This window comes from Plecotus auritus (assembly GCF_963455305.1).
Source record: "Plecotus auritus genome assembly, chromosome: 3".
NCBI classification, from domain to species: Eukaryota; Metazoa; Chordata; class Mammalia; order Chiroptera; family Vespertilionidae; genus Plecotus; species Plecotus auritus.
Window position 1 is genome coordinate 181312586 of NC_137772.1, and position 25072 is coordinate 181337657.

The 25072-nt window shown below is 39.8% G+C and overlaps 1 protein-coding gene across 3 annotated transcripts in view; it reads right to left on the reverse strand.

Annotated features, from left to right (window-relative positions):
- The window catches only part of TMEM117 (transmembrane protein 117), a 450126-nt gene that overhangs the window by 14133 nt on the left and 410921 nt on the right, over positions 1–25072 (reverse strand). For all 3 annotated transcript variants that reach the window (XM_080662299.1, XM_080662300.1, XM_080662298.1), the window contains one exon: positions 397–526. In XM_080662299.1, coding sequence (XP_080518425.1) covers positions 397–526 — 130 coding nt within the window. The remainder of the gene's footprint in view (positions 1–396; positions 527–25072) is intronic.

Consider the following 25072-nt stretch of genomic DNA (forward strand, 5'->3'; position numbering starts at 1 on the left):
GAAGTGGCTGCCCAACCAGGGACTGCATCCCCCCTCCTCCTCCTCCACCACGCCCCTCCCCCGACTAGTTATTGCCAATAAAATGTGAGTGGAGATGATATGTTTCTTTTCCAGGCCAAGGTGGTTAAGAAACAGGGAAGCCTTCTTAACCATTTTCCCCATTCTCTTTATTCCCAACTGCCTGTTGGATGTTGAAGTTGCACTTGTTAAAGCCACCAGCAGTGCATGTGCCGGAGTGACTGCCCGGAGCCCCAGAGGATCGGGAACCACCTGGTACTGTTCAGTAAGAACTAAAGCTATAGTTATGTACGCCTATACAATGCCGCCATTTGCTTTTTTATAGCAGCTAGCATTACTCTAAGCAGGAGACAACTCCTGTTCAAGGTTATAACATACCTGTTATGTGAATGCGATATTCTTCCTTGAAGATCTTCTGGAAGAAAGGAATCTTGAACTGCATGTGAGGCGTATGCAAGCCAGGGAGATTTACATCAACGTCTCCCATGAAATGTGGGAATTCCCAGTCCTATCAGAGAAAATCAACATAAAAACATATTTGTGATTTGTTTCATACCTAAGCAGTGAAACATCCCAAAATCGACTTTTTGTAAGCACTTATTTGAAAATCATTTCAATGCAGCCAAGCTGTTGGATGTATCAGTTTCATTCGGTAATGGTTATTTTATGTACATTAGGTAGCGGTGTGCATTCAAAATCAACATTAAGTCATAACTTATATCCTCAGCTTTTCTCTTTAATGTGGTACTAGGAAACCAATACGGAATGGATTTACATCTATACATGTTTATCTTTTTCTTCTGCAGAACTGATTTTAAATTTTTATAGCAAGCAAGCAATCCATATTTTATAAATATGGAGTAAATTTGTTTCACTACCTTTAAAATATATAAACCCTATAATAGCATGTTTTATGTAAGAAGATGAAGTAAAAAGGTTCTGATTCACTTAAGAAAATTCTTCTGTTTACATCAAGGCCAAAGACTCCTATCCTGCTCTCTTGCAATTTAGCATTAGTTTGAACCCAACAATGGAGGGCCTGACATGCTAGTATAAGAAACAAACAGTCAATTAATTTCCAAACTGTCATTAGTTATTTCCTGGTTGTGAAAGCAAAAACAAGTGGGATAACCCTCCCTTTCACAAATCAGGGTATTTTCAGGTGTCTCACCCGCTCTTCGTTTTTGGATACAGACATCAAAGCAAAGTTCATAACTAGCATGAGAAGAAAGAATGCACAAAATACAAAGAAACATTTGAGGTGAATCCATAGGCATTAGTACAGATATTTTCACTTTTAATAATGAAATAATCATTAAATGATCAGTTCTGTATTTAGTGAATAGTTTTAAAGAATATTGAAAAAATAAGGCACAAAATACTAATTTAAAATTTCAATCCATTATCTCAATATAAAAAAGTTGAAATTTCCCAAGACTTCTATATATGCAGCTAATAGAGGTGCATTAATAATACAGTTCCTGAACATGATGGGGGTTTTCCTGTCCATTTCACTCTCCTCTTTGCTGTGAATTCTGATTAAGGGAAAACAGGCCTTGGAGAAAGGAGAACATGTGATTGGTGGTAAACAGGAAGCTTTCAATGTTTATTAATTCTTGATTTATGGATCACTTCAAGTGGCCAAGAAGAAATAAGTACACAAGAAGAAAAATAAAATGATGCAACATCATCCCTTTCTATTGGTACATATGCAAATACCTTGTTAGTCTCACCTCTCTTTGTTTTTTAGACATTAGCAGCAAATAGGCATGTAATTTGGGAAATTCAGAAAACTCAAAGCATTTGAGCTAAATGAATTTGAACATTTTGATCTAAAATATTAGTAGAGTCCTAGCTGATTTGGCTCAGTGGATAGAGCATCGGCGTTCAGACTGAAGGGTCCCAGGTTCAATGCTGGTCAAGGGCATATGCCCGGGTTGCAGGTTCTATCCCAAGCAGAGGGCATTCAGGAGGCAGCCAAGCAATGATTCTCTCTCATCATTGACATTTCTATTTCTCTCTCTTTCTTCCTTCCTCTCTGAAATCAATAAAAATATATTAAAAATAAATAAACAAAATATTAGTAGAAAATGGATTGGTAATAATACTTGTGAACTATTGAATTTTATTAAAGTGCATTTGATACTATCTTGTTCTATGTCACTTGACAAGACTCCTGCAAGGGGAATTGAAATTGATTTGGCCTTTTGATAAATATAACTGACATCTCCCATGAAAAATTACACTTGGTAAACAAAGACATTGATAACCAGAGTATCTTTCACTGTCCCTGGATAAAAAACATGAAGCATTACCAGTAGAACAATTTTTCTTTTTATTTCTTGGTTTAAGAAAGAGAATAATTCTCAGTAGTAATTGGGCAAGTGTACTTAGTATACCTTCTTTTTGGAAAGACATTATCAGATTGTTCTCATTTGGCTTTTCATTCCATAAAACTAAAGTTTCTATTGGGTATGAAATTGGTTTTAGTTTGAAAGTAATCTCTAGAGATTTCTAAGGACTGGGATCAAAACTTCATTCACCAAAAAATAGTTCCTCAATTATTTCCCACCTGTACTTGGAGATAGAAAGATGAATTAAGGAAATGGAGATTAAAGGGAAGAGAAATTCTTACTCTTTATATGGACTACTGGAGGCCTGGTGCATGAGATTCATGCACTGGTGGGGGGCGTGGCCTGCAGGGATTGGCCCACGGTGGGAGCACTGCTCATCCCGGTCAGCCCAGCGGCTATGGACCCGCCCTCTGAGCAACTGCTCCCACTGTGGGAGCACACTGACCACCAGGGGGCAGCTCCAGTGTTGAGCATCTGCCCCCTGGTGGTCAGTGAGTGTCATAGTGACTGGGTGACCAGTCATTCTGGTCGTTCTGCCATTTGGTCACTGGACTTTAATTATATAGGATGGTATTATTTATTTTTTTAAGGGCTCAAGGAAGGAAATTTGAGGGAAAGTGTGAGAGAAGTAGCTGGTGCTATTTAATTTAAGAAATTTTTGAAAGGATTAATAAAAAAGAGATGATACATACATTCTCTTAGATTTGCCCCTTTTATATTATTTTTTATAATTACCACATTTTGTTTTTCAAAACTTGTTTCCTTAGTCTCTGCCTCCACTCTCGCCCTGCTAGTCTAGTTTTTGTACTTCAATTTCTACTCTGCATATTTCTTCAGACTCATTATTGAATCAGTGTAAACTCTGGCCTAACTTCACAGGATGGAATGGGGTAATAATAATAATTGCTACCATTTTCAGGATGTCTTGGGTTCATCTTAATGAAGAATATCTGGTAATAACCCAGGTATTTACTTGAAGGAGGGGAGTGGACAGTGTTCCAAATCTTCCTAGGTTTCAGTCTCTTTACCTATATTTGGGATTAAATATCTCCATCTCACTGGCTTCCTGGGAGTATGAAATAATGCCTGGACAGCACATAGCACATTGCTGAGACCAAGGGAAGGGGCAAGGAAATGGTCCACAAGCACAGTTGATTTCCTAGCATAATTCCAAGGTCAGGTTTATCCTGAGAGTGAAGCAAAGGAACTGAAAGGTCTGTTTTTGGGAGGATTATGCAGAAGGCTGCTTCAAGGTTCAGAAGAGAAAGGATGAAGGCCCTCTTTTCTTCCTTCCCTTACCCACTGCACAGCACTGGCCTCCTGAGGTCTCTGACTGAGACTTCGGTCAGGTCAGAGTTCTCCCAGAGGGTGCTGGGAGAGGGCCATAGGGAATGGTGCCTTCCCTCAAAGAGACATGGGAGGTAGCCTTATGGTTTCTCATGAAATATGGGTCACACTGTGGCAACCTCCAGAAATAACGGTGGGAGACTTCAATGGTTGAGGACAGAGGCACCACTACTACGTGATATCTGAAATGAAAGGCTGATGAAATCTGTATACTTGGATATAAATTATTGATCACTAGCAGTGCTCTAGCATCATCCAAGGCAATATTTATATTTATATCTAATAAAAGAGAAAGATGCAAATTGACCGTACCTCCCCTACGCCCACCAGCCAATCAGGAGTGAGTATGCAAATTAACCTGAAAAGATGGTGGCAGCCCCGCCCACCAGCTGCTCCAAGCCTGTGGTAGTTGGAGAAGTTGGGTGCCAGTGCCTGAGGCTGGCTGCGGCCAGGGAGACCAAGAAGCCGCCTGCCCTGTGATCCCAGGCTGCAGCCAGCAGCAGAAGCCTCATGTCTGCCCACCCCACGTCCTGGGGGAGACAGAGAAACTGGGCCCAGAACCTGAGGCTGGCTACAGCCCAGGAGATGAAGAAGCCACCTGCCCTGAGATCCCAGGCCGCAGCCAGCCAGAGAAGTCACCCACACTGCATCCTAGGGAAGATGGAGAAGCTGCCTGCCTGCAGTCCAGGTGCCAGCACCTGTGGCTGGCTACAGCCTGGTAGCTGGAGAAACTATTCACCCTGCAGTCCCAGGCGCCAGCACTTGTGGCTGCAGCTCAGGTGAAGCCATCTGCCCACCATCCCCTGCAGCTGCAGCCAGCCTGGGTGCCTATGGCTGACCAGGGGGAGGGAAGCCCAGATCCCGGGTGCCTATGGTTGGCTGGAGGAGGGAATCCTGGGTCCTGGGTGCAGGGCCAAGGCAGAGGTGTTTAGGGGCAATCAAGCCAGCAGGGAAGCAGTTAGGGACGATCAGGCTGGCAGGCAGAAGCAGTTAGGGGCAATCAGGCAGGCAGGTGAGTGGTTAAGAGCCAGAAGTTCTGGATTGTGAGAGGGATGTCCAACTGCCAGTTATTCCCCGAGGGGTCCCAGATTGGAGAGGGTGCAGGCTGGGCTAAGGGACACCCTCCCTCTCACCCTCCACCCCTCCATGCATGAATTTCATGCACCAGACCTCTAGTTTATATTTATGTTTATGTTTATATTTATTAATATTATTTATATTTATATACAAAGTTGTCCTGAAAGCTATGAACCCATTTCACAGATGAGAAAGTTTACCTCAGAGAGGTTAAGTTGTCACAATGTAACATAGCTGCCATTTGGCAGAACCTGGCCCAAAACAATACATACTTTCTGCTAGGACATGCTGTCTTTAACTGTGAAAAGTGACTGCAGTTACTATGTTTTATTCAGAACTGAAATTATTTTTACCTGCTATATCTGGTTCTAGTTGAGAATTGCTAATGGCAGTCATGCCTGCTTGTCTCTCACCCACAGCCAGTTCCTTGAGGAGCTTTAAACTGTTTTCCTCCCATCCCCATTCCAAGAGGGCCCTAATTTTTATCCGATCCTACCTTGAACAAGAATAACTGAAATTCTTTCTCCACTAAACACCTGTCCTAGAAATAGTTGGTTTGTAATCCAACTGATGAGGGAAATTTGAATAATGGGTGATTGATAGCAAATACTGAGATTCTCTTGGCATTGTGACTATGGACGTACAGCCAATTTCATACACAAATTACATGAGAGCCTTGGCTTTCTTTCCTTATGCGTAAATTTTAAATATGTACTTTGAACACAAGATGAAAATGTTGACTTAAGAGAATGATGAGGCAAGATGTGTTCGGCTACTAAGACCAGGGTAGATCCAGGCTGATCCTGTGATTGCATATTAAAAAGTATTAATTTATTTTGTTCTTCAAGAAATGTTATCAGTATTTAGTAATTCAAACCTTCATTACTACCTTCTGATATTAAACCTAACAGAGGTCTGTCACATTTGCACTTTAGAGTTGTAAAAATTATTTACCACACACGCTATTCCGGCCAGTTCTCATCAGCTCATGGTGATGAACGGACTTCCAACTTTGTATCTCACTTCATCTATGACAGACAATCCATTACTATTCAGATGGGCATATTTCCCATGTGAAAATAAATGAGCAGTGCCATGGTGTATATCTAATCTCATTTTTTACATGCTATGGCCTACTAGTATAGCAATAAAAATCACATTTGAACACTGATGACCAAATTACATTTGGATGTGTAATTTGGACTGATTTGTCCAAATGTGATTCTGTCCAAATGTGGCCCTATTATTCATGAACCACATTGGGATAGAATTTCAGGGCCATGTTAAGTATACAGGCAAGATGGTCTCAGGATATACTGGATTCAGCATTTCCCCATGTTTTCTTATTGAGAGGCATGCCTCAGGGCCGAAGAAGCAAGTTTGGTATGCAGAGGAACTCAAGATTGAAACTAACACTGTTTTGAATTCCTCAACTGGCATTCGATTCCCAAAGCAAAGGAAGAGACCTCATTTCTATTTAGAGAACCGTGGGAGGATAAAAACTGGAATAACACTGATTACACTATCCTGCAATACTAAAGCCAGGGTATCAGAACATAAGTTTTATTTTTGGGGTCAAGGATTGGTCACTAGATTTTTGAGGAAATGAAGAGATAGATTAAATTATATTTTACTGAAAAGTACTGATCACCATTCAGAGTAGAACTGATAGTAGATTCTTAAATGTTAGTAAAAAAAATACCCAACATTTTTCAATATAATACTTTGTATATCTACTATTTAAAGGCATTACATTATTAAGTTTTAAATCATTTCAAAAGCCTCTTTACAGATATATTTATTTCTCTTTGTTATTCTCTACTCCTCCTAAATTTAGATCCATGAATATCAGAACATCATACTACTAAAAATTTCCCCAGCTTATAAAGTGTCCTTAGCTTTCCTATGCTTATCAGTGTCCTAGCAACAGGATTTCGGATGACAATGAGCATTGGTGGCCTGAGGAATTGTACTTCTGCTTTGGGTGATATTTTTGTTTCTTATTAAGAATCTCAAGTGCTCGATTTCTTTTGGCAACCCTATGCTTCTTCTAATTGGCAATGTTGCCATGGGATCCCTTGGCTGAGTAAATCCTTGGAAACCTTGACATATAGTAGATGTTGCTTCTATGTTTGTTTATTGTCTGTCTTTCCCACTGGAATGTAAGCTCTTGAGAGCTTACAGGTGTTGGTGTTGTTGGTTTTTTGTTCCTGTTTTGTTCACTGATGTATTCCCCATACCTGAAATAATATTCAGCATACAGAGAGACCTCAAATATTTGTTCAATTAATGAATGGAGCTCTCTCAAAGTTAGAGATATACAACAACCCCTTTTTGGTTTCATGTAAATGGAAACTCAGGATGGATTTACATAAACAAAGATATCATAATAAATACTTGTTTTTGTAAATAATGTTACACATCAACCTGAGATTCTTTATTATGAGAAAAAGTTGTTTTCTCCCCTATAAACTAGGTATACTGGAATCATAGAATAACCTAAAGATTATGCTCTTTGCCTAAGGCACAGAGGAAAGGAGACAGTGGATAATTAGAGAAAGAAAGTGGAGCCAAAACCGGTTTGGCTCAGCGGATAGAGCGTCGGGCTGTGGACTGAAGGGTCCCGGGTTCGATTCCGGTCAAGGGCATGTACCTTGGTTGCGGACACATCCCCAGTTGGGGGTGTGCAGGAGGCAGCTGATCGATGTTTCTCTCTCATCGATGTTTCTAGCTCTCTATCCCTCTCCTTGCTCTCTGTAAAATATCAATAAAATATATTAAAAAAAAAAAAAAGAAAGTGGAGGTCAAATGCAAATATTGTGAGATGAGGCATTTACTGTTGGGGTAATCAGTTAAAATGCATGTTGGGATGATCCAAGAAACCCTTTCAGCGACCATGTAAATGTAAAGAAGCTCATAAGACATGTCCAAAGAGGTCAAAAACCAAGAAAAAAATAATGTAAACCAACATGTGATTTTAAAAAGTTGGGGGAATCATTTCCCACAGTGGGTGACACCAGAAAGGTTGTGAAGGCCAAGGGGAATATCAGAGATGGCCTGCAGTAAGTGTGGATGATGGACAAAGGAGAAACAGCATGAGGGTGTTTCTCAGATGTCCTTTGACTAATGCCCTTTTCTCAGATGTTACACTCTCATTTTCTCTTAATATTCACTATTGGTTTTTTTCCCCTGAAGGGCAAATGAATTCTATAACCTCTTGGAGTTTTCTCCCAGGAGGCATATATGCTATTTAAAAGATTAAAAACCTCTGAGGAAAAAACTTTGGCTTTCTGGTTGAAATAGGCTTTTGTCAACAAGTAGTGGAGATGGCAGATCACATTCATCACTGAAACAAATCCAAGTCAAACTAAATTTTCACTTAAAATGTTTAAAGAACTTGACTCTTGCATGTGTTTTTGTGTATTCTAAGATACCAATGAACTCTCAAAACTGTTGTTGCCCAAGCAATCTAATTTATCCTAAAGGCCTATTTTGTTTAATGTATTTTCTTGATCAGTAATTTTTCTTACTAGCAAAGGCTAATATGAATTTTCCTGGCTAATTCTGAAGCCAACGTTCATCAATGAAATATAATAATGCCTATAAAAAAGCAAGTAAGTCAATCCCAGAGTAGATTTAAAAAGTAAATGTAGTTTGTTTCTTTTAAGAGACCTTACCATGAGGCCCTGTCAAGACAGCTGTAGGTTTTTTAAAACAAGCTTTGTTATATTGAGACACCTTGAAAGCGTTATTCGCTTAAGCACCAATGTGGAAGAGTGTCTGATAAATGCACTGGCCCTCCTTTCCAGATGTCCTGCCCTGCCAGACTGATGTGATGAAGGACAAAATAAAAGTCAGTCTTGTAAGTGTTTACAACTAATAGAAATGCATCGTGTGGCATCTAGGAATAATGGGAAATCAATACCCCTCGCTAGGGCAATGCAGTTCACCAGTACACAAGGAAAGAGTGCTTGACATCTTAGAGACTTCTGTGGGGGGGGGAGGGTAGGGGAGAGACAAGGAGACAAACCACTCCCTCTGACAAGTGCCTGATGACTAAAGTTGGTGCAAAGTCTAAAGAAATACATTGTTATAACTCAATAATAGGTCCTTTTGGATAAAGTCTTCCATTGGTCACCAAACAACAACTTGAACCACTCTGTACTTTTGATAAAGAATGAATATTGACTAGATGATAAATTGGCAATTTTTTACTTACATAAGTACTCCTATTAACTCATCTTTTCCTAATAATGAAAGAGTAGAATATAGTAGAAACAAGTTATTAGACAACAACTTTAATGTTATTCCTCTGACTCTGGCTGTCATTCAGTAACACACAGCCCTTGGTTATAGTGTGCTTTATTGTATTTGCACATTTGGTACAAAATGTCACTGCTCCAGTATCAGTTCTAGCTCTATGCATGCTGCTAGTAATGGTCACATTCAATTGTCTGAATGACTAATTTCTTCTATGGGGCTATTTGGGAAAATTAATTGCATGCTGTCAAAAGAGTATATATTGTCCTTGGTAAAATTTTTATTTAATATTGAGGTCATTTTTCTGTGGAAAATAACAGTGGAAATCAGGGGGTAAATGTGATTCAATATAAAATATTCATGTCACAAACAACTGAAAAGGCATGGCATACATTACAAGAAGAACAGGAGAAAGTACATCCTAGAAGTTAGGTGAAGAAAGTAGTTCAGGAAGGAAGGAGTGATCAACGATGTTGAATGCAGATGAAACTTTGAGTAAGAAGTTTGAAAATTAACCATAATATCAGGGTTGTTGATCATGATAAAACCTCTGAGCTCTAGAGGAAGCTGATATTGGGGTCAAAAGCCTGATTGCAGTGTGTTCAGAGAAAACAGGAGGTGAGAAGTAGAGACAATAAATACGGAACCCTTAAGAAGAGTTTTCTATCAATGGAAGCAGGGTAACAAGTCAGTAACTGGAAAGAGACTATGATTCTGTTAACTTCAAATACATTGAGTGGCCAGATTATTATGATCTCTGAACGCATAATAATCTGGCCATTCAGTGTATATCCTACATAATAAAAGGCTAATATGCAAATGTCCCCTCAACCAGGAGTTCGACCAGCAGGCAGGCTGGCCAACCGCCCATGTCCCCTCCCCCTGGCCAGGCTGGCCAGACCCCACCCATGCACAAATTCATGAACCGGATCTCTAATATATATATATATATACTAGAGGCCTGGTGTAAGAAATTCGTGCAATGGAGGGGGTGTCCCTCAGCCCAGCCTGCACCCTCTCCAATCTGGGACCCCTCGAGGGACGTCCGACTGCCAGTAGGATCAAGCCTAAACGGGCAGTCAGACATCCCTCTCACAATCCAGGACTGCTGGCTCCCAAATGCTCACCAGCCTGCCTTCCTGATTGCCCCTAACCACTTCTGTCTGCCAGCCTGATCACCCCCTAACCACTCCCCTGCCAGCCTGATTGATGCCTAACTGCTCCCCTGCCAGCCTGTTTGCCCCTAACTGCCCTCCCCTGCAGGCCTGGTCCCCCCCAACTGCCCTCCCCTGCTGGCCATCTTGTGGCGGCCATCTTGTGTCCACATGAGGGCAGGATCTTTGACTACATAGGGGCAGCCATCTTGTGTGTTGGAGTGATGGTTAATTTGCATATTACTCTTTTATTAGATAGGATAAAGGCCTGGTGCACGGGTGGGGGCCAGCTGGTTTGCCCTGAAGGGTGTCCTGGATCAGGGTGGGGGTTCCCTTAGGGTGTGGGGCAGCCTGGGGGAGGGGCCTGTGGTGGTTTTCAGGCCAGCCACACCCCCCAGTGACCCAAGCAGAGGCCCTGGTATCTGGGATTTATTTATCTTCTATAATTGAAACTTTGTAGCCTGGAGCGGAGCCAAGCCTCCTGCTCGCTCCATGGCCACAGCCATTTTTGTTGGGATTTATTTATCTTCTGTAATTGAAACTTTGTAGCCTTGAGTGGAGGCCTGGGCCCACCAGGGTGTGCAGAAAGCTTGGCTTCCTCCATTGCTGGGGGCAACTCAAGCCTCCTGCTCTCTCCAGCTTCGTGGCTGCTGCCATTTTTGTTGGGATTTATTTATCTCCTATAATTGAAACTTTGTAGCCTTGAGTGGAGGCCTGCGCCCGCCAGGGTGTGTGGAAAGCTTGGCTTCCTCCATTGCCGGGGAAACCCAAGCCTCCTGCTCGCTCTGTGGCCATCTTGGTTGGGGTTAATTTGCATACTCGCTCCTGATTGGCTAGTGGGCGTGGCTTGTGGGGTGTAGCAGAGTGATGGTTGATTTTGCATATTACTCTTTTATTAGATAGGAGATTATACACACACACACACACACACACACACACACACACACACACACACTGAGTGGCCAGATTATTATGGGTTCAGAGATCATAATAATCTGGCCACTCAGTGTATGTTTGCTGTGTAAAATAAATTCAATTTTAGTAGAATAGGAGACTCTGAAACCTGAGGTTCCCTTTTTATATTTTCAGTAGTTTCTGCAATGACTAATGGTAAAAAGGTGTGCACCAGTATGAATTGACTGGCTGTGTATTTTCAGCTGGTGTCTGTTCTGACGGGGCAATGTTCATTCTGGTTGGTCAGTACCTCTGCTCTATCAGTAGTTAAATATTCTGACCATCACTCTTCGTGAAGTCTAGATGACTGATTTTCTGAAAACAAAAGAAAAGAACCCTGGGCTAAGTTCATTATGTCTTGAATGCTTTAGGCTTTTGGAAACAATAGGCTGGATCTTGCTGTTCTGTATCCTGTGTTGTTTCCTGCTGTTTTCATCTTTCTTGGTAAAGGTTTCAGATTCTGGAGCAATCTTGGAGTCTTTGCCTCTGACCCCCATGGACCACTCAGTGATAACACGAACAGAAAGTAAAACCTTTACAGCAATGGATTTGAACTGCCCAACATCCCATTCCTTTCTTCAATGAGTTTTAGGTCAAGAGTGCTCATCCTCTGAGCTCTAGAGAAAAATGATCAACCCTCAGTAAGAGAGAAGAGACCAGAAACACAAGATATACTAGTATAGGGGCAGGTCAGAGGGATGGAAAAACTAAAATACATTTTGTTGTTTGTGAGTTATACCCTCAGTGAATTGAAAAATTTTCTGAAACAATTGTTAGACCAGAGGTCAATGGCAAAAACAAAAACACAAAGCTAAAATACATTGTTTTTCTTGTTGGGCACCTATGGGAGAGATATTCCATCACACTCAGTCTCCTTTTGGAAAACAATTTGACACACTGGAGTAAAGAAGCCTAACATGCATGCTCGCAGTTCCCTGTCCTTGCACTGACACAATCCATTATGAAAAGCCTGAGGTGGCTACAGTGGGCTTGGTTTACAGATTCCACAATTGCATTAACAGAATGAATGGCAAGACTGCATTTTTGTTTGTTTGTTTGTATACTTACTGGAGAATATCTATATATATAAAAGCCTAAGTGACCACGGCAACAGAAACAACTGAACGGTCAACCGAACAGGCTGCATGGGGCAACAAGACCGGCAGGGGGGTTAGTAAGGGATGACCAAACGACTGAGCAGCAGGCTACCTGGGCTGACCAGACCTGTAGGGGGGTTAGTGAGGGACGACCAAACGACTGAGCAGCAGGCTGTGTGGGGCAACCAGGCCGGCAGGGGGTGCAGTGAGGGGCGACCAAACAACCAAACAGCAGGATGCGTGCGGCAACCAGGCCGGCAGGGGGGGAAGTTGGGGGCAACCAGGCTGGCAGGGGGCAGTTAGGGACAATCAAGCAGTCATGCATGTGAGCAGTTAGGAGCCAGTGGTCCTGGATTGTGAGAGGGATGTCCGACTGCTGGTTTAGGCCCGATCCCCAGGACATCCCCTCTGGGGTCCTGGATTGGAGAGGGTATGGGCTGGGCTGAGGATACAGCCCCCACCCCCATTCATGAATTTCATGCACTGGGCCTCTAGTACTATATAATAAAAGGCTAATATGCAAATCAACTGAACAGCAGAATGACTGGTTGCTATGATGCTCACTGACCACCAGGGGGCAGATGCTCAATGCAGGAGCTGCTCCATGGTGGCCAGTGCACTCCCACAGGGGGAGAGCCGCTCAGCCAGAAGCCGGGCTCATGGCTGGTGACCACAGCATTGGTGGCGGGAGCCTCTCCTACCTCCGCTGCAGGAAGGCAGGAAGGATCAAGGGGTTTCATACTGTGAGAGCCCGGGACTGTGAGAGGGATGTCTGAGGGCCTAAGCCAGCAGGCAGACATCCCCAAGGGGTCCCGGACTGTGAGAGGGTGTAGGGCAGGCTGAGGGATCCACCCAGAGTGCACGAATTTCACGCACTGGGCCTCTAGTGTGTGTGTGTGTGTGTGTGTGTGTGTGTGTGTGTGTGTATTTTTATTGATTTCAGAGAATCATTGATCTGCTTCCTCCTGCACACCCCATACTGGGGATCAAGCCCGCAACCTGGGCATGTGACCTGACAGGGAATCGAACTGTGACCTCCAGTTTCATAGATCGATGCTCAACCACTGAACTACACTGGGTGGGCTGGAGGATATTTTTTCCATTGCTTTTCAGAGAGAGTAGAAAGGATGGAGGGAGAAGGAGGGGGAGAGAGAGACATTGATCTGAGAGAGAGAGGCACCTTGACTGGTTGCCTCCCACAGTGGAGTAGGAAGTAAACCTACAACCAAAGTACATTCCCTTGACCTGGAATCAAACCTATAACACTTCAGTACACAGGCCAACACTCTAACCACGGAGTAACACTGGCCAGGGCTCAAATCTGTATTTCTTTCAGAAGTTCCCAATAACACTCAAGTTCCCCACAGAATGGCATTGAACTATTATTCAACCAATTCAACAGTTATTCAATGTCCACTGTATGCCAAGCATCTATTCTCAAAGAATAACAATTGGTATTCATAAATAAATAACTAAGCCTTCCTTTTACAGTTATAGATAATGGGGGTCATTGTCTATAACTCCTCCCATATCACCCAACAGATTGCTGATAGAGAAAAGAGCAGATGAAATTGAATCCGTAGTCCCTGACCTATATTTCACCACACCCTTCTTACTGAGAACTCCATTTAGGAGAAAGAAAATCCTATTTAGGAGATCAACCAAATGTTCATATTCTATTCAGACTAAGCAAACCAAATCTGTCATGGACTTGCTCTGTGGCAAGCATTTGATCCACTGCAAATCACATGCAATTATGCAATGGCAGGCAGGCTATTCCTCATTTCATAAGGGAGTAAACTGAGGTTCAGAGAACAGTGAAATCGCTTGTCCAATGTTGCACAATTGGTACCAAAAGGATTTGACCCAGGTCAGTCTGCTCCAAAGATATTTTTGTATACTAGTATCATATCAAGCGTTTTCATGGTGTTTTTTTTTTTTTTTTTTGGTCAGGCTCTAGTGTTACAATTATCTTCACACCTAAAAGCCAACTGCCATGCCAATATGTTCTGTTTGATACTAATGCAAACCTATAATAAAAAGTTTCCTTTCAGTGGTATGGTGTAGCTTGTCTTGAAATAAGATGTCTTCAGAATGAATTTGCTGCCTGCAGCACATGAAGAGGGAATCTAACTTCCACGGCAAAGTGAAGGAATGGGTCCATGTCTATGCTTATCCTGCAAGTCATTGGCAAAGCCTGCAAAATATGCAGGCTGAGATGCACATTTAACTCTAGGTGGTTTGTGACCACCTTGGAATTTTTACTGCCAACCCATAGATTTGGCTCTACACTTAGAATATTTCTAGGAATGAACATTATCTCCCAACTTCTGTGTACTTCGGCTTTCTCACCTGAGGATATCTTTCATCTACTTAGGCACTCTGATGGCACACTCCTATATCACTGCATCAGGAAGGAGGGTGGATTTAGGGATGATTTAGTGCTTACTAGTAATGGCTATCAAACTTTGCAACATCCTAAAAAGATACAACTTTTATGTTTCTTTGGTAATTGTATGATGGTAAAGATTTGTGGTACTAACATATTGTGGCTATGCATATCATTAAGTGAAGAAATATTATATTATGTAGGAAACTCAAAGCAGAACAGAACACAAGAAAGAGAACTAAAGGATTATATATATATATATATATATATATATATATATATATATGCAATCTAACAAACTATTTTATTGTATCTCAAGTCTTCCTCATTCTGTATGTCAGTAAACTAAGTTATTGTGTTACAAGAAGCCCCTCACTTCAAGAATGAATTCTTCTGGCTCATAATTATGATCAGTAAAAGATGACACAATTTCCATAAATATAACATTATTCATAATTTTATGCAAAGCCTTTTGTGATATTTGATTTTAAATAGAATTATTAGTGCAACCAACACTAAAAAGTACATCTGCTATGAGCTGGAAGCTCCGTATAATATGTCTGTGTAATATATCAGATTTTTAATGAAATGCGTCATATTTAGAAATATTACAAATAATACACTTGAGCATGTATAGAAACAAAGAAACAGTGTATTTTGGGTGGAAAAATTATCAGAAAATAATTTTATGCTCACAGAATTTTTATTCATAGAAAGTGGTAAGTCTATAGTTCTGAAAATGGACTTTTAATGCAGAGAAAAGCAATATGAAGGCAATCATAGAAACTAAAATAAAATTTTGCCTTCAAGCATTGGATTGTACTTGGTGAGTCATAGGTAAATGTGAAATTATTATATTTGCCAGTTGCCAAAGGCTTTGCTCTATGAATATCTGCAACACATATACTAAATCAATTAATATGTTATTTTTCATACATAAACCCAGGTGCACTTAATTCACTACTCCTCACTAGAGGGGAAATTGACAAACCAACATCATTATAAAGCTGTTCAGGAAATTGACTACATTCAGAAATTAATTTCTGAAAAAGGTTCCAAATTGTTCACAAAATATGATTTTGTGATTGATTCCCCCCCCAAAAAAAACAATCAGAGATATTGGGACATTTAATATTGTGTTTCCTTTAAAATAATAAATCCATTCTTAACTACACACACAGATTAAAAACTTCAACTAATCATGTACCATAGCCTTTCAATACAGATACATGATTGCCTTAGCCAGAAATGGGAACTTCTCCAAACCTCTTCTTTGGGAACAATACATACGAATAATACTTAGGTGTTTTAATGCAAGCATCTTTAAGGTAGGCTAATTTACTTGGAATCAATGAAAGATTTCTTTAAATGTACTCCTGAGCCTCAATTACAATGTAAAAGAAGAAATGTTATCATAACGGACAATTTATTATTTTTATTTTTCAAGTCAATGGTTTATAATTTAGTGTGCTTTTCCTGAAAATTAGATAGCATGATGAATAGGGTACTCATGCTATGATCCAAAATAAAGAGATGCCCTCTATCTAAAGATACCTAAGTGAAGGAAAATCAATTTCCTTTTTTAATATTGCTAAATAAATATTCTGCTTGCCGCACCTCCAGCCAGGCACCTTAACTGATGAACTGTTATGACAACAGCCACCATTCAATGAGCTAAATGAAATAGGTTCTGCCTCAGGAATAGTGATTTGCATACATTTTCTTATATTATCTCTAGAATAATTCTATGAGTTAGGTTTAAGTTTTCCCATTTTACAATTGTGGAAACAGGTTCAAAGAAGGTACCTGACTTACCTACTATAATATAGCTAATAAGTGGAAGAGTAGAAGCCAAACCTAGATCTGTCAAGCCCAATACAAACCCAGTGGTAGTCTTTATACTCCACTCCTAAGGTGAGTAAGAACTTAGCTTGTCCTGGCTCTAACTGAACTATTATTGTCTTGGTCTCCTACTCATTGTTCATTTTGTCTCTCTCATTGAACCCCCAAAGAAGCTACTGAATTGTGTAGACACGTTTGCCCACAATTGTTGTCTGTTTCTTCTCACTAATCCCACTACATTTGATTTCAACATTTATTATTTTCCTCTGAACACAGAGCTTGTTTCCACCACCAGCATTTCTAAGCTAACACTTGCTTTTCTGTACTGGCTAACAGCACCTCTCTTTTCTTTGCTTTAAAATTTCTTTTGTCTTGTCTTTTCCTTTCATGCCATTGCCTTTTATTTGCTAAACTAGAGGCCCGGTGCATGGATTCTTGCACCAGTGGGGTCCCTCGGCCTGGCCTGTGGGATCAGGCTGAAATTGGCTCTCCGACATCCCCTGAGGGGCCCCAGATTGCAAGAGGGAGGTTCTTGGGTGACGCACCCCAGAATCGGGCTCCCTCCTCTCTGGTTCTGGGTGCATCACCCGAGAACCACTGCTACCAAGTGACCGCAACTCATCAGCTCCTGCGTTGAGTGTCTAACCCCTGGTAATCAGTGCGCGTCATAGCTACTGGCCAGTCTGCCGGTCGCTTAGGCTTTTTCATATATAGATATTAGCATACTCAACAACTGTTTGTGTCATCCCCTCTTCTAAGTATTGACCATACAGCAGTGAACCAGATATACCTTGTTCCAGGCTCTGCCTTCATGGGGTTTACAAACTGAATGTGGCATAGACACATAAACAGAAAAATTTCAGAAAATGCTTAATGCTAAAGAGATAATGAACCGGGATGACTGTTTGGCTAAAGCAACTTTAGATAGGTTTAGGAGATACTCTTCTTTATATTTCTCTCTCTCCTTAGCATAATGCTACATACATAGTAGGAAGTAAAAACTATTTAACTTAATGAAGATAGGACCTCTCCAGTGAAAGGTACCAGGTGCTGCGATATGTGCTGTGGATGCAAAAGAGACCAAAACAGGCCAAAAGAGTACCCACTGTCAAGTAGAATAAGTCTAGAGGGAGCCATATAAATGGAAGAAGTGGTAATAAGCACTGGAAAGGAAACAAACCAGGGATTGAGAAAGTGGCCACTCAGGGAGGCAACTTGAAAGAGGTGACACCTGAGCTGAGAACTAAGGATGGGAATGATCCAGCCACACAAAGAGCAGAGAATACTGAGCAAAGCAGTTGCTCATTTATCTACTTCATGCCAGGTAATCTGCTGGGTCCTAGGAGTGCAATGGTGTACAAAAACCCAGGTGCACCCCGACTTCTAGTAAGGAAGTTGGACATGAATTAGAAAATTATGGAAGTAGACCTTGGTACTTATGGGCTAACTTGTGTAACCATGCCCATCCATTACTCATAAGCACCAAAATGCAATAATTTTTGGTACATGTAAGTTGTCTTGGCTGTTTTCCTCAGTGCCAGCACCAAAATTCTGGCGACAGCTCTATGATAAACTAGTGCATGGTGCTCATTAACTTCTCACAATTTATGTGTTGACTATACACTAATTGAAGATACTCTTCTTTATATCTCTCTCTGTTCTTAGCATAATACTACATTCATAGTAGGAAGTAAAAACTATTTGTTTATTCACCAATATTTACTAAGTGTTTACTATGTGCCAGAAACTATGCAAGGCTCTAGGATACCAAAGATGAGCGTCAAAATTTCTGCCTCCATGAAACTTATCTTCTATAGAAGCAGTTAATAAATTGAACAGTATTTATAGGATAATATGGAAGCCTTATAATAGAAGCAGGAAACAGGCTCTCAATGAACCTACTGGGGAAGGAGTTTCTCATTCAGACTGTGAGAGAATGAGTACATTTACCAATCATTCTCTGTCTTCCATTTTCACAGTGGCCACAAGTCTGCTGAGAGTATGTAGCTTCCCACCATGTTGTAGGAATAGAATGTAGCTATATAAATTGCTCATTTGGCTATATTTTGTGGAGCTGTTGGTTTAAAAAAGAGATCAAATAAACTTTTCCCAGTGAATAAAACTTTGGTTTATCCAACTTTAGGTGTTCTAAAGATAATCTTTCATAGATCCACTTTTCTTTGACATAAGTCCTATTCTTCCCCAATATAGATCATGGTCACTAGAATATGTAAGAAAATAGAAAATACAACCTATGGAACTGCCACATTGATATGCTCAATGCATATCACTTGAACACCATGGTTAAAGCAATAAAAATGAGAATGGTTTACAAAATGCTTGTGAGCTAGTGAAAATGTTTTAGGTGTCTCACATTAATCTGAGCCAATTTACATTTCTTCCAACCATAAGACAGATCCAAATGGGCATACGACTTATGATCATTAAGAATATTATTGAGAAAAGTGATTAAAACATCAAGATTCCCAAGTCCCTGATTAAGGGTATATGCCTTATTTTATTTAACTTAGTATTGACTACATACTCTACTCATCATTTAGATTAATTGCCATTTGAAGTAACATTACCCAGGCATTTTTCTTGGTCAGTATTTACATTACACATCAATATTTTGTAATGTATACCTTAACTAAAGCCAATAGTTTTTATCCTTGACTCTTGTGGTAATTACATTGGTAAATGACTATGGCATAAATCAGATAACCATATAACAACTCACCACAGAAAAGCAGTTATATGCATACCATTTCCCCCAATGCCTCTATAATTAAATGAGAAAACTGTACAATCCTATTTACCATCATGAGATGGAACTTCAGGAATTGGTACAGACATGCACACATACACACACATTCACACTTCTAATTGTTTTCAGAGAACTTGACCATGCAAATTAAAGTTGAAAGCAGAGAAATTACCTGTTCCCCCTACATTAACTTACCCTTCTATATCTGGTACAAATTTGTGTTTTCTATGAGATACAACCTTCTCTTTTTTATCTGGTTTTCCACAGTCAAAGTGATTGAATTGAATAATCAAACTACTTGCTTGTGCACAGACAAAAAACTGCTTAATTTTTCAATTTTGAAGTAGCTGCTTTGCTAACTTATAAACATGGTTGGTCTTTAGACAGAGTTATTTTCATATTTTTTTCACTTATACAGTATGTTAATTTGAGAGTATTTTTTATGCATTCATGTTTTAACATACTCATAAATCCACATTAATCTGATAATTCTTGGTGTGGAAATCTCTGCTAAGGAAATAACTTTAAAAATGAAAAATCCTTATGCATAAAGATAAACTTCAATTTATTGTGATTTCGTATGGTGAAAAAGTAGAAATAATATTATGGTAGAAGAGTGAAACAAATTATGCTATATCATCCCATGGAAGATTACCTAAGCTTCTCAGAATTATAATTATGCAAACTGTATGATATATTGTTAAGTAAAAATACATAATACAAAATTTAATATATGCTATAATTCTAAATGGAATCTTTCAGCTACATAGTAAAAAAAAACACAAACAAAAAAAACTAGCAAAAGACAAAGATAATATACCGAATTTGTTCTGTTATTACAGTAAAATTATAGATGGTTTAAAAAAACTCTTTGCTTTTCAAGTTTCTATGGTGGTCATATATTACTTTAATTTTGTATACAAATATTTATAAACATACTCTCAACATTTTCCAATTTTTCAGAGCAATTCTTTCTCTTTTTTTGGCTTTAAATTTCTCTTTAATTCTAATATAGTCCATTTCTTTCCTTAAACTCTAACTTTATATCCTCTTATAAATCTTGCTCTTATTCAATCTTGCTTTTATTTACTTTTGGTTGAAACAATTCTCTTTCAGCTCTGGGTTCGAAGGGGATGTACCATCACCTGCATTCTCTCAGTGTCCCCACTGTGCTGTGAGATACAATGGAGTAACATCCATGCAGCACTTTATGCTCCTTAGAGCCAGATGCTATATAAATACAATGCATTATAATTATTTATGTTTTATAGAACCCACAGAGATATTAGAGCTACAATTTAGCACAAGCAGACAGGGTTGGACTAACTCCAAGTGCTGGCTGGGCAATTTCCCTGAATACCAAACTAGAAGAAGGGATCCCAGGAGTGTGAAGAAGTTGCTTCCTGTGCTCAGAGTACCAAAATGCAATCCTAGTTCCTCTCAATGTTAAAGATAGGATATTTGGGTTTAATGTACAATCTTCTAAAAGTTACCACATGTCATTTATGTGTACTAGGTATACCACTCCCCTGTCTCTGTTTAATTCCAAATAAATACATTCCCAATTATTTATTGGGACATAAACATACAGAGCCAGCATTAAAAGGCACATATTCTTGCTTACTAGAAATCATCAGATGATGCAACGGGTTGTGTACTAATGAGGAATAACACAATTTCTGAATTAAATTAGAGGTCATTTAGCATGGCCACCCCCTACCTTATTCACAAATCTCCTATCCAACTGCTCATAAGGGATCACTCTCTGAGCATTTCTAGAGAAGGGACACTTACTTCCTAACAAAAGCTCTGACTTAAGAATATTCTACTCTCCCTTTAGACAGACCCTGTCCTCCTGCACTTCTTTCCGAAGCCACACTGTCTTTCCTCTGACTTAGTCATTTCACTGTGCTTCTCTATTCATACATTTTTTTAAACACTTATTCTGTAGCCACTGTGTAGGCACCCTGTGAGTCTCTGGGGATACAGAGGATTATGACACTTCTCTGTTCTAGAGGATCTCACAGTCTAGTGTGGACACAGACACCAAGATAGAGAAATAATCATAAACATGCTAAGGTCTATGCCGGAAGTGCAGTTCCAGGAACAGAGAGGAGGAAGTAATACTATCTGAAAACATTCAAAAAGACTTCCCAGAAAAAGTGATTTTGCCTCTGTTGAAAATATGACTAAGAAGACTAAGATTCTGCCAATTGGAGAAAGTGTGGAAGAGTAGATGTGAATGGGCCAGGTGTATGAGGGTGTACTGAAAAGTTCAGTGGAATGAATTAATGGTACAGGGACTGAGCGGCCAGTGTGTGAGGGCTTTCTTGCGAATGCTTATAAACTTGGACTTTACGGTGCATGCGATGGAGACAATAGAGACTCTGGGGCTGGTAAATGGCATGATTGGATCTGTCCTTAGGATGATGACCATAATGATAATCTAGGTAGATTACTGACTAGGGTGGGGAGAGCCTTGTATTAAGGAACTATTGTAAAGTCTAGGCAAGACATGATGAGGACCTATAGTGCAGTAGTAGCAGGCAGGAGTAAGACTTGATAAATGAATAATGGCACTGATGTCAGTGTATTGGATGGGAGAACCAAAGGATCAGGTGAGGCAAAAGATGAATCTATTTTCCTTTTCTAGAGACTAAATGGACAGAGCATCATAACAACAGCAACAACAACATTTTGGAGGCAGAGCAATTTAGGGGAGAATGTTAAGTAATAAACTAAGTTCTGACTGTGCATATGAGGTGGCCATAGGATATTTAAGTGGTGATGTCCAGAAGATCACTGGAAATGTGGATCTGCTCCTTGGGGAAGAAGTCAAAGCTGGAAATAAAGTAAAAAAATTCTAAATAAAATAAACATAATAAAATAGTTGAGATGAACTTAGTTGAATACCCAATAAGGCACTACTGTGATCCCCCTTGTTCGGTTAACATTGTTATTTCTTCTTCAAATGCTATGGGCAACATGAACTCATTCAAAGACAGTAATGAGTGAAATGAATGAAAGCAGCTTAATTTAACTACATTTTGCTCCTTTATAATTTTTCATTTGGGCTTAGTTTTGTTGTTTGACAAGTGCGATTCTTCTTGTTTATCTGTTTACATGTAATCTTGTAATTTGTTGTTGTTTTTTTTTCTTATCCCATTACACTAACCTATCATCCCCAAGACACCCTTCAGAGGAAAAATAATAAGGCATTGTAAAATCTCTTAGTTTTAAAATTTCCCCACTGCACAGTCGGGTAGCTGGGTTGGTTGGAGCATTGTCCCATCCACCAAAAAGGTGGCACGTTCTATCCCCTGTCAGGGCATCTACAGGAGGCAACTGATTGATGTTTCTTTCTCACACTGATGTTTCTCTCTCTCTCTTTCTCCTTCTCTCTCAAATCAATAAAAATATCCTTGGGTGAGAATTTAAAAATATATACCTAAAAAAAATGCCCCACCATCACACCAACACACTATTTCTTTCTTTTCTCCACACACTATTTCTGAAAAGCCAACCAGTGGGTCTGACAATTGCACACAAACTAGGTTCTCTTTATACCAAACAGCATATGCCTTTCCATGTTTCTTTCTTTCTGACTAACAACAAGTATAGACCACAGAGGGCTATACTCATGAACCTGCTGGGAAAACACTGGAAAGCCACTGGGGATTCTAATTAGCCTTTGTGGAACTGCCTGCATCCACCGTTAGAAATGCTTTTTTTTACCTTGTGTTAAGGAACTATTGTAAAGTCTAGGCAAGACATGAGGACCTAGGTGTACCGGTTAATAATGCAGATTTTTTCAATACATGTTGTTACACATATGTTGATATATATGCAATTTGAAATGTATGCTATTTTGTTGTATTGACAGCAAGCTTCAAAACTTTATATGTCAAATTTTCTGAAGTTGTTAACATCATAGATATTTTTACACTTAAAAATATCTAATTTTGTGCCAAAAAAAGAGCATTGCAGGGAGTTTTAATTCATTACTTTATTTTGAAGAAAAGTGCTGCTGAAAGTTATTGTATACTTTGGGAAGCTTATGGTGAACATGCTGCATCTCAAGATACTTGTGAACGCTGGTTTAAACACTTTCAAAGTGATGATTTTGATGTGAAAGACAAAGAACATCCAGGTCAACCGAAAAAATTTGAAGACCAACAATTACAAGCATTATTGGATGAAGATGCCTGTCAAACTCAAAAACAACTTGCAGAAAGATTAAATGATTCTCAGCAAACAATTTCTAATCATTTACAAGCAATAGGAAAGATTTTAAAGGAAGGAAAATGGGTACCACATCAACTGAAGGAAAGACAAATGGAAAACCTAAAAGTCATCAGTAAAATGTTGCTTCCATGGCATGAAAGTCTTTTTTTGCATCTAATGTGACTGGCGATGAAAAGTGGATTTATTCTGAGAATCCCAAACGCACAAAATCATGGGTTGATCCGGGTCAACCATCAACATCGACTGCAAGGCCAAATCTCTTCGGAAAGAAGATAATGCTCTGCGTTTGGTGGGATTAGGAAGGTGTGGTGTATTATGAGCTTCTAAAACCAGGTGAAACCGTTAATACTGATCACTACCAACAACGAATGATCAATTTGAACCACGCTTTGATAGTAAAACAACTACAATGGTCCAGAAGACATGGCAAAGTAATTTTGCTTCATGATGACGCACCATCACACACTTCAAAACCAGTTAAAGACACGTTAAAAGATCTTTCCTGGGAAGTGTTAACCCACCCACTGTATTCACCAGACCTTTCTCCTTCAGATTACCACTTATTCCGATTGATGATGGCACACACACTTTCTGAGCAGCACTTGAAAACATATGAAGAAGTGGAAAATTGGGTCTCTGAATGGTTTGCCTCAAAACAAGAAAAGTTCTATTGGGATGCTATCCACAAATTATCTGAAAGATGGGGAAATGTGTAACTAGCAATGGACATTACTTTGAATAAAGCACTTTTGATGTTTCTCTTGAAATTACCATGTTTTCTTTGATTACAAAATCCGCATTATTAACCGGTACACCTACTATAGTGCAATAGTAGCAAGGCAGGAGTGAGTGCAGAAGATGTTTCCTGTTCTGCCTCTTCTATGGGTCTTCTATTAGTCTGATCTAGCCTGCTGCAGCAGTCATTCTTTCTGTTCTAGGCACTGCATTCTTCCAGTGCTATATATAGGCTACTTCTATCCATTTTCTCTATATCAACTTCCTATTCCCATAGGATGGATTATTTCTTAAAATACTTCTCAGTCCATCATGCAAATGGACTCTTGGTAGGCTGATCCCAAGGGTTCTCCATACAAATCTGATCATATCTGACAAAGTACACACAGATTGGGTGACCATGGGTTATGGTTATATCTCAGGTGGAATACAGTCGTCTCCACTAATCTGCCAGGGATAATTCCAAGACCCCCAGGGGATGCCTGAACTTGCAGATAGTACCAAACCCTAATCTCATTCTTCAGCGCTGCAGGAAAATGTGGTAGCAGCTTCTTCATGAGCAGATGGAGCCTCATTCCAAACCTTTTCCGGAATCTGTGTAACCATCCCTCACTGAAGTCTTGCTCAGTGCTTTCTAGCGCATCTTGTGATGAGTTGGAACACATTTTCTATTCATGTCTTTCACCCACAAATTTAATGCCTTTCCCATAAGCATCTACATGCACTGTGGCTGACGCATTTTCACTTAGAGGTGAGAGAGCAGAATTAGCAGGGATTTCTTTTTCCTTCTTCACAATTTCAAGGATAGATGATGCATTCTTCCATAGAGCTCA